This window comes from Galeopterus variegatus, unplaced genomic scaffold (genome assembly GCF_000696425.1).
Source record: "Galeopterus variegatus unplaced genomic scaffold, G_variegatus-3.0.2 Scaffold8990, whole genome shotgun sequence".
In the NCBI taxonomy this organism is placed as follows: domain Eukaryota; kingdom Metazoa; phylum Chordata; class Mammalia; order Dermoptera; family Cynocephalidae; genus Galeopterus; species Galeopterus variegatus.
This window is the reverse complement of record NW_007735101.1, coordinates 8,235-18,738: the sequence shown is the minus strand read 5'-3', so window position 1 is coordinate 18,738 and position 10,504 is coordinate 8,235. Positions and strand designations below refer to the sequence as shown.

The following is a 10,504-nucleotide window of genomic DNA, read 5'->3' as shown; positions in this document are numbered from 1 at the left end:
CCCCGCCCCCCAGGCCGGCCCCCTGGCCCCCGGCCCCCAGCCCAGTGGCCATAATAACTTTCCCCCGTGGCTGTGGCCGCCGCGGGGCGGGCCGAGGCTGTGCGTGCGAGTCTTTGTGCGGCCGGTGGAGTGGAGCTCCCAGCCAGGCCTGCCTGTCCCGCTCGGGACATGAGCGGCTGAAGTTGACCCCCCCTCAGCCCTCACCCCTGCCTGGGCCCCTCTGGGCTTCCAGCCGCTCCCCGCACCTCTCCTGACCCCCTCAGTTCTCCCAGGTAAGTCTGGGCACCCTACAAGCCTGTTGGGGGTGGGCGGAAGGCCCTCAGTCAGGCCCAGGCCTGGTATGCTGGCTGGGGGAGAGGTGCCCCAGCTCGGAGAGGCCAGGGCTCTCGGGCCTGCTGGCCTATGGTCAGCGCCCAAAGGGAGGGCCTCTGCCCTCAGGTCAGGCTGGTTACCATGGAAATGCCCAGCTGGAGGTGCCCCCCTTAGTCCCAGGATGCAGCTTCCATCCTGAGAAAACTTTACTAGTTCTGGGCTCTTCTCTCCCCCTTCCTAAAGTCTCCCAGATTGCTGGGGGTGGGGGGGCGTATGTGTGACTCCAGGGCTGGGTGATACACTCCCTTCACCCCCACCCCCACCTTGCTCCCTCTACCCCTGCTGCTGGGGACAGGCAGCAACAGGGACAGATGGTCTGGGTGATGTCCCTCCCCTTCTCTTCTCACTCCCAAGCCCTTGTGCTGGGGTTCCTGGAAGTTGCTAAGGCTCTGAAGAGATGCTGAATTTGTGTCCATTCACCGGAGGTGTTAATAGAGGCCCCAGAGCTTTGTGCTTTTGCTCCTCAGAACTGTTACCCAGCCCCAGACAATGCTATCCGTTCTTTAGAGAGGGAAAATGAGGCTCTGAGACTTGAATTGGAGAGGAACCCAGGTATCCTGCTTCCCTTCTCTTCAGGTTCTTGATCTGACACATTTCTTAAGTGGCCCTGAAACTAAGGGGGCTGGTATAGTTAGGCTTTTGGGGAAAGGATAGTCTAGTTAGGGGATAAGAGCCAAGTTTGAGAAGCTAGACTCATGGGTTTATTGCCATGCCTAGCCTCTCGTGGGCTGTGTGAGCTTGGGCTTCCTATGTGGGCTTAGTCTACCTTTCTATGGAGTAGGGACTTGGGGGCTGGGTGGGGACTGTCTGTTTCCTGAAATACAGGCTCAGTCCAGACTGGCATGTGAAGGCTGTGTGTGCTGTGCTTGGAGCATGTGATGTGGCCTGTAGTAAGAGCTCATGTGTTGGGTGAAGGCCTGTTGAAGGCACCCTGATCCTGCCTGGGGCTACTGGGTTCCAGCCCTTGATAGGCATGTTGGGGCGAGCTGAGGGTGGAAGCCTGCTAGACAAGATGAAACACACCAGTGTGCAGGCACACACAGGCTCTGACTCTTGGCACCTTCAGGGACTGTGCAGTCTCCACTCCTCTGGGACCCTCCTGTGGCCCACATTGTGAGGAGGGGGCCCTGGGGAGAAAATTAAATGGTACAAGTTGGCACAGGGTCTTCCTTTGTCTCTTGCCCCCACAGAACAAAATAGACTTTGTCCCTAAATTGGGGAGGGGGCTCACATACAGCCAGTACAGCTACGCTTCCAAATGCAATCAAGCTTAAGGAATAGTATACGACTGGGGTCAGAACCTTTGGGGCTGTACATCAGTTTCCCCTCCTATCTGGTGGGGAGGGGAAAAATAGAGTTGCAGGGTACCTGGCTTGTACCCAACTGTGAATTTAACACTTCCTCCAGTCAGGAAATAATATGCCAGGAATTGTATGCTGCTAGATGGGACATGTGCACGGGCACATGTGCACATGCATATGTATACACGACAGAGGCCCCTTTCTAGATACCACTTACCTCCTAGACTGAGCCCCCTAGCTCCTTCCCAGACCTCCTGTTTTCCATTTGTAAGTAGATTGGGATCCAGTGGCAGCTCATATACTTCCCTCTTCCACTGCAAGTCTCAGAAAGGAAAAGGGGTTGAGGCTTTGGGTTTCTGGTTTGGAGACAATACTCTATCCATGGTGGGTGTGGGAGTGGGGGCTGGGCTGATAAGGGAGTGACCGTTGGTGAGGATCCAGAAGGCCCAACTGGTTATCTGGTGGGCGGCACCTAACAGGCACCCACCCCCCTTTATCTTTCTATCCTCTGCCCTCCTGAGACCCTGGGGGTGGAGGAGGGGCAGAGAGTTAACAAAAATCCCCCTTTCTCCTTCCCCATCTTGTTCTCTAGAGGGCAATAAAGGGGTCAGATGGCAAAAATAGTACAGGATATGGGAATCAGATCTGGGCTCAGGCTGGATAACACTAAGGCCATGGGTTTGGATCCCATATAGGGATGGCCGGTTAGCTCACTTGGGAGAGCATGGTGCTGACAACACCAAGTCAAGGGTTAAGATCCCCTTACTGATCATCTTTTTTTAAAAAAAAAAAAAGAAGAAGAAGAAGAAGAAGATCTGGTCTCAAGTCCTCACTCTGCCTGTTATGAGCATTATGATCTTGGCATGCCCCTTTGAGCCCTAAGTTGCCTCATCTGTAAAATGGGAATGTTATAGTCAACCGTGCTACTTCACAGGGGTTGTGGTGATTGAAACTATGTAGATAGAGGATTTGTCAAAATTAGATTCTAATGTTTGGATATTTATTTATTCTATGACATTGGCATTTCTTCCCAGCTTCAATTCCTCTTCTGTCATTTAGGGCTCAGCCAGATGAAAAAATGGGGTCTTGGGTACGGGCTGGGATTAGGGCTGAGTACTCCCAGTTTCTTTTTTCTTTTCTTTTTTTTTTAAAAAAAGATGACCGGTAAGGGGATCTTAACCCTTGACTTGGTGTTGTCAGCACCACGCTCAACCAGTGAGCTAACCGGCCATCCCTATATGGGATCCGAACCCGCGGCCTTGGTGTTATCAGCATCGCACTCTCCCGAGTGAGCCACAGGCCGGCCCGTACTCCCAGTTTCTTAGAAAACAAGATTGGAGCCAGATTTAGAAGGAGAGATAGGTACTCCCTAGAGTAGTCCCCTCCCCCAGTCCACCACTCTCTTGTAGTCAGGCCAGGGGGCTCTATAAGACCAGTCTCTGTCCACACAATCTAGAAGGCTTCCAAGAGAGCTCCCAAGAGGGGATCAGGGGACTCTCTCCTTTCTCTTCTAGGTTGTTCCTCAAAGTCATTCAAGCTGTACTCGCCGAAGGAGCCCCCGAACGGCAACGCCTTCCCCCCTTTCCATCCCGGCACCATGCTGGATCGGGATGTGGGGTGAGTCTCTTGCCTGCTTCCTAATCCTTCTCAAAATGGGATCCAGCCTGGAAAGGGGTAGGAGTGATCCCTCCCCCTATAATTGCTATCTTCCACCTCTGTTCTCATAGTCTCTTTCCTTACACAGCCCAACTCCCATGTACCCGCCTACATACCTGGAGCCTGGGATTGGGTAAGTGGAGTCCAGTGGGGAGGAAGGTGCTTTCCATTACATGGGTGAAGGCAGAAGTAAGGATGGGGTGGGGAGGCTCTGCTCCTACTGACTCTCCTTCACTTCTCCCAGGAGGCACACACCATATGGCAACCAAACTGACTACAGAATATTCGAGCTTAACAAACGGCTCCAGAACTGGACAGAAGTATGGCCAAGGGAAAAGGGGCTGGGCAGGGAGGGCCATCTGGGCACCCCTGTTGGATGTTTTGTGACACATATATACACACACATACACCTCCCTGTGCTCCCTAGGAGTGTGACAATCTCTGGTGGGATGCTTTCACAACTGAGTTCTTTGAGGATGATGCTATGTTGACCATCACTTTCTGCTTGGAGGATGGACCAAAGAGATATAGTGAGTGGCCTCTGGGCATCGGGCTATGAGTGTGTACCTCTTGTGTAGTACAAAGGTCTTGAAGTGCCAGGGGATCTATCTTGGTAGGGGAGGCATCTGCCTGGCCCCTTTTGAGGTCCCTCTGTCCTGAAGAGTTTATTCCATCTCTACAGCCATTGGCCGGACCCTGATCCCACGCTACTTCCGCAGCATCTTTGAGGGGGGTGCTACAGAGCTATACTATGTCCTTAAGCACCCCAAGGAGGCATTCCACAGCAACTTTGTGTCTCTCGACTGTGACCAGGGCAGCATGGTGACCCAGCATGGCAAACCCATGTTTACCCAGGTCAGCAACCCAGCTGGATGTGGAACACCAAGGCACTCGGGTTTGATTCCCGTCCTCTCTCCCAGCATGTACTCACAGCCGTTTCCCAGGTTGGCACAATGGGAAATGGCAAAGTAAAAGGGCAGTCATTTATTAAACACTTATTAGGTTTGTACATGACAGTTCTCTGGGCTCCAGGGGTATGCCAGTAAACAAGAGCCTGCCCTCATAGAGCTTGTAGCAGATGCGCATATCACTAGCTATGGAGAGGACAAGGGTGTCTGTGTATGTGTAAGGGCCAGGGTGCGACTGGTGTATGGGGGCAGAGGGATGCTGTCACAGTTATATGCAGGGGCAGACGTGTATGCAGTGAGGGCCGGCCCGGTGGCGCACTGGAGAGTGCGCTGCTTGGGAGTGCGGTGGCGCTCCCGCCGAGGGTTTGGATCCCATGTGGAGACCGGTTCCCGCTCACTGGCTGAGCGCGGTGCGGGCGCAACACTGAGGGTTGCGATCCTGTTGCCGGTCCCTGGTACGGGCGTGACACCGAGGGTTGCGATCCCATTACCAGTCAGTAAAAAAGACAAAAAGGAAAAAAAAAAAGTGTATGCAGTGGGACACTTGTGAGCAAACAGGAGAATTGTAACAGGCACACTTTCAGGTATGTGGGGAGAGGGCAGTGTTGTGATAAGTCTGTCCCCAGGTATGTGTGGAGGGCCGGTTGTACCTGGAGTTCATGTTTGATGACATGATGCGGATAAAGACGTGGCACTTCAGCATCCGGCAGCACCGAGAGCTCATCCCCCGAAGCATCCTTGCCATGCATGTGAGTTGTGGGTAGGACCCAAGACACAAGGGTGAAGGCAGGAAGTGGGAAGGGTGGGACAAGGTCTGCCATTTCCTGACTGTGACATGAGATAGAGGGTTAGGGTTTCTTCATCTGAAAAACAGGTTTAGTAGACCCCCTTCTCTCTCAGTAGTGTCATAATGCTCAGGTGATAGAGCGGATGAGCAGGTGCAACCCAGGTGCCAATATTCTTGTCTTTCTCTTACTCTAGGCCCAGGACCCCCAGATGCTGGATCAGCTCTCCAAAAACATCACTCGGTGTGGGCTGTCCAATTCCACTCTCAACTACCTCCGAGTGAGTCTCTGATCACCCCATTTCTGCCCTTCCCATTTGGTCTTGGCTCCATGTCTCTCTCCTGACGAGCTACTTCCTGGTCTGCCCGCAGCTCTGTGTGATACTCGAGCCCATGCAGGAGCTCATGTCCCGCCACAAGACCTACAGCCTCAGCCCCCGCGACTGCCTCAAGACCTGCCTTTTCCAGAAGTGGCAGCGCATGGTAGCACCCCCCGGTGAGTGCCTTGCACCTGTACCTGCTCTTACCAGAATCTGACACCACCCCCCAAGGCTGTATCTATATCTCCTTATGAAGGTCCCCAGCCCTTTATTTGTTCCTGGGTCTGCAAGATTGGGATAAGGGTAGTCTCAGACTCCTTAGGAGCCAGAATACAAAACAGGAGGTCCAGGGCCCTCTCCCACCTGAATCTCATTTCCTTGACACAGCGGAGCCTGCACGGCAACAGCCCAGCAAACGGCGGAAACGGAAGATGTCAGGGGGCAGCACTATGAGCTCGGGGGGTGGCAACACCAACAACAGCAACAGCAAGAAGAAGAGCCCAGCCAGCACCTTTGCCCTCTCCAGCCAGGTACCTGTAAGCATCTCGGCTTTCTTCTCTCTTCTGGGCTGCCCCACCACTCACCCCTGACCCATATCTGAGCCTAAACTCACTAGCAGACATATAAACAAAGACAGTTTTCCCCATGTACTTTGCCAACATGGGCTGACTTTTAACTGATGAGAGAGTCCTTGTCAGGCACATGCATGATTGTGATCACACAGACTCAGCCATAGGAACATAGGGCATAGAGGAATGGAGACAGCCATGAGAACATACCGATGTACAGGGCAGACAGCATGGGGCACACAGACCATCGGAGACATGCACAGTCATGCTTATAGAGGGACATGCAAACTTGAATGTTTGCAGATCTACAGTATATACACGTGTACATGCACACATTTCAGTCATGTTTTTTATCTCCCTCTTTCACATGTGGACAGACGTTTAAGGGTTCCCAGAAATTCTAGGGAGATGGAGTAGGAAGCTAGGGGAGTAGAGTGACTTCTCCCAGAATCTAATGGATTTAGGCTAAAGGCTGTGTTGCTCTGGGACCTTCAGTGGGAAGGATTCCAGGAGCTGAGGGTGTCAGAGGAGTTGGGATTTTAAATTTGGGTATGAGGAGGGGGTGGGGGAGTGTTGAGATTCCGAGGTGGGTATTGGGGCTCTGGGGGTATCTGCCGCCCTGGGCCGGGCGAGCCCCTGCCCCGATTATGTTTGGGGACCTCCGCCACTCTCAGGATGTGATGGTGGTGGGGGAGCCTACCCTGATGGGCGGGGAGTTCGGGGACGAGGACGAGAGGCTCATCACCCGGCTGGAGAACACCCAATTTGACGCGGCCAACGGCATTGACGACGAGGACAGCTTTAACAACTCCCCTGCACTGGGCGCCAACAGCCCCTGGAACAGCAAGCCTCCGTCCAGCCAAGAAAGCAAATCGGAGAATCCTACATCACAGGCCTCCCAGTAAAGGCCCTGCCACAGCCACCCAGCGCTCTGCCTGCCTGCCCCACCCCTCGCAGCCCCAGGGAGCAGAAGACAGAATGAAGTGACTGAGCATCTAAAATGGGCAGCCTCCATCCACCCACTTCAGGGAGGAACTGGACTCGCTGGGGGCAGGTGCCAAGATTTGCCCCCCAGTGGCCCTGGGCTGGGCCTGGCCTCTGTAGAGCCTTTTGGGGGAAGGGGTTACTCATGTGGATGCCTATGTGGACCCTGGGCCTCTGAGAAATGTCCTGATCACCCCCCAGGGCATTTGCCTCCATCTTTACCCCAGACTCTGGGTTCCCCATCCTCCTGACTTTACCCCCCTTCAAGCCTGGGATTGTCTATACCCACAGCCCTTAGGGGCTTGGTTCAGTGCCCCTCCCACTAGGCGGCTGGTAGTAGAGGGGTAAAGCTCTGGGCTCCTTATCCCTTCTGCCATTTATCCCAGCTCCAAGTTTTTTTAAAAAATAATATTATTAAAAATGTAAGTTTTAAAAAAATCACTCATGTTCCCCCTCTTTGCCCTATTAAAAGTCCAGCTACCTCCCTACTCCTGGCAGATAGGGGGCTTAGGGCCCAGGTGAGGGTGAGAGTGGGGGTGGGGGTCGCATACCATTTTATACAGTTTGAGAGCTTCAGACCAAGGAGACACTTTTGCCATCTTTCTTCCCTTTTCCTCTGGGGGAACTGCAGTTGGGGAAGGCATGCCATGGGTTAGAGGGGCCACTGATGGCCACATCTTTGTGGCAGCCCCCTTGCTGTTGTCTCTGTCTCCCCATCCTTTGGACTCCTGCCCTCCTAGTGCTTGTGACTCTCTGTCCCAGCCCCACCCCCATGTTATGTATATTCTTTACCAGTCCTCCACTAGAGCAGCTGTCTTGGATGGGGAGGGGAGGCTCCCTCCCTTAGGGAGTATGGAGGGAAGGGAGCAGCTTTGTTTGTTGCTGTATTTTTTGTTTTGTCTCAGTTGGGCAGGTTTGGGATGGGAGAAGAGTTCATCTACTCTCCTCTCCTCCAGAAGCTTCTTCCCCCAACCCCTCAAACTGTATATCTAGTTCTCTTCTGCCCTCCACAGAGGGGAAGGAGACACTGAGGACATTCCAGCTCTAAGCCCACCAGGGAGAAATAGGCCTCTGTGTCCCCAGCTGAGGTCGAGGGTCTTCATCTCCCACTATCCCCTCCCACTCCTTCACAGAAGGGAGGAGGAGGCAGCCAAGATCCTCAGCTCTGTTTCACAGTTGGACAGGTGCAGGCTCAGGGCCAGGGTGTGGCCAAGAGCAGGGTCCCTAGAGGCGAGGCCCAGCTCTGTGGCTTTGCTGCCTTTTCCTGTGGCCAGTCCCAGGAAGTGTTAGCACCACCTCTCTCCCTACTCTTTCCTCTGGATTCTGGGGTCCCACATACCCTGGCTCCTCTACTCTAGCTGCCACTTTTGGAAGAATATTGTGTCAGGAGCTGAGGGAAGGGTGAGGAAGGTGGATGTCCCACCCCAACTGTAATGCCTTTTTTTTTTTTTTTTTTTTTTTTTTTTTTGCCATTTGAGTCATGTATGGTACCGGTCAATAAAGAGACTTTTTGGTTTGAGAGTGTCCTGATTGGTCATTGATGCCTAATAATGACTCAGTCCAAGGCAATCTTGTCTCCATCCTTATAGTTCCTAAGACTGGTCATTGGCGAGTATGAATTGGACTCATGAGTTCTCCTTAATTCCCATCTCACATTTCCCCTCACTCTTCTGGATTCGTTCCTCTGAGTCACATTTTTCCTTCACCCCAGACCCTAAAGTTTGTCCCCAGGTGTCTCAGCCTGGCCCCATCTCCCTCAAAAGTTGACTTTCCAGGCCAGCCCGTGGCTCACTTGGGAGAGCGTGGTGCTGACAACACCAAGTCAAGGGTTAAGATCACCTTTCCGGTCATCTTTAAAAAAAAAAAAAAAGTTGATTTTTTTTTGCCCTCACCCCCTTACACTAGCTATCATGGGGCTGCCAGAGAGGTGGCCCTCCTGAGGCAGGATGCCTGGGATAGACAGCCGTGGATTAGGCTGTTGAGGGAGAAGAGGGGGAAGGGGTCCTTGCCTAGGAGAGGGTTTGGGTTGAGGGATCTTGGGGCACTTAGAGTGCCTGGGAGATGACTCCCCATTTTTCATTAGTGAGATTCTACCTTTATTCAGCCCCTGGCCTACCTGAGATCTAAACTAGTCTTCCCTGATGCTCAGGTTCCTGGGTGGGGGATTGAGAGAGTAGCAAGATTGTTTGTCTCCTTGCTGACTTTGGGTGGAGCCACTGAGGGAGGAGGACACCTAAGCTCTGTTGCTAGGGGGCAGCTTGAAACTCCATGGGAAAATGGAAGGAGAAATATGCCTCTTGGCTCCTTTCCAAAAGTTACTCTCTCCATGTCCGCTCCTCCCCACCATTAAAGATGATTGGCAAGATTCAGAACCATTGCTGTGAGTTGGAGATGGGGTCTCAGCACCCATAAACCCCCCTACCCAGTGTCCCTCATTTTCATCTCAGGCAGGAAGCTGAGCCCTCAGACACTCTCCCACTAAGGTCTCTCTGGATCTGAAGTAAAGCCTGATAGACCTGCACCTCTACCCTCACCACCCCAGCTGGCAGAAAGACACAGAAAAGACTGCATGGCCCACTCCACTCCTCCAGTCCACACATTTACCTTGGCCCCTCCCTGTTGCCAGCCCAGCTCTTCCTCACAGCCCCAGGACCCCAAGGACTGCATTTGCACACCCTCCCACCCAACTCCTCCTCAGGACCTGACCTGACTGAAGGACATTTACCAGCCAGCTTCTCCCACCAACTCGCCCTAAGAGAGCCAGGTAACACCTGCAGTGGATCTGTGTCTGGTGCTGGGTGTACATCTGGCCTTCTTGCCTGAGCTTGTGCCAGGGTGTGTATGCATGTGACTGCTGAGCTGGGAGAGGGCCTGCATATAGGTGTGTGTGGGGGGGTGTCAGGGAGAATATGCATGTGTGAGTATGTATGTGGGCATGTATATGGATATGTTTATGTCTGTTGGTAAGTTAATTCATTTGTTCAGCTAGCGTTCATTGAGCCCTCTTTAGGTGCCAGGCTCAGTTCTAGGTGCTGGGGATATGATGCTGAACAAGGCAGAGAGGCATGTCTGCTAGGTGTGAGTAGAGTGGGTACATAACAGGATGCACTGTCAAATGAATGACTTGGTAGTGCGACTGTGTTGGCTATGGGGTTGCTGGGGGCAGAAACAAAAACACAGAAGAACAAACAAAACAAACAAAAAACTTCCCTTGGATTGAGTTATTGTTACAATTATTATTGGCACTCAATCAAAAAAATCACAGATTTTAATGAATAGTTTATATAAAAGAAAAAAATCACTGAAAATGAATCTCACAGTCTTTTTTTTTATTTTTTTTTCCTTTTTGTCTTTTTTCGTGTCTGGCAATGGATCGCAACCCTCAGTGTCGCGCCCGTACCGGACCGGTACCGGCAACGGATCGCAACCCTCAGTGTCGTGCCCGTACCGGACCAGGACCGGCAACGGGATCGCAACCCTCGGTGTTGCTCCCGCACCTCGCTCAGCCAGTGAGCAGGACCCGGTCTGTACGTGGGATCCGAACCCTCGGCGGGAGCGCCACCGCACTCCCAAGCGGCGCACTGTAGCAGTGCGCCACCGGGCTGGCCCT

The 10,504-nt window shown here is 53.0% G+C and overlaps 1 protein-coding gene across 3 annotated transcripts in view; it reads left to right on the top strand.

Moving 5' to 3' along the window:
• Positions 1-8,415, top strand: part of LDB1 (LIM domain binding 1) — a 13,966-nt gene extending 5,551 nt beyond the window's left edge. Inside the window, exons 1-11 of one of the 3 annotated variants that reach the window (XM_008593315.1) lie at positions 42-272; positions 3,188-3,290; positions 3,418-3,462; positions 3,574-3,649; positions 3,757-3,859; positions 4,012-4,184; positions 4,864-4,986; positions 5,219-5,302; positions 5,394-5,517; positions 5,729-5,877; positions 6,585-8,415. In XM_008593315.1, coding sequence (XP_008591537.1) covers positions 3,271-3,290; positions 3,418-3,462; positions 3,574-3,649; positions 3,757-3,859; positions 4,012-4,184; positions 4,864-4,986; positions 5,219-5,302; positions 5,394-5,517; positions 5,729-5,877; positions 6,585-6,815 — 1,128 coding nt within the window. In that variant the 5' untranslated portion in view covers positions 42-272; positions 3,188-3,270 and the 3' untranslated portion in view covers positions 6,816-8,415. Of the gene's footprint in view, positions 1-41; positions 273-3,187; positions 3,291-3,417; positions 3,463-3,573; positions 3,650-3,756; positions 3,860-4,011; positions 4,185-4,863; positions 4,987-5,218; positions 5,303-5,393; positions 5,518-5,728; positions 5,878-6,584 lie in introns of those variants that run through there. The other 2 variants (XM_008593313.1, XM_008593314.1) reach the window with 2 other exon arrangements.
• The last annotated feature ends 2,089 nt before the right edge of the window (positions 8,416-10,504 follow it).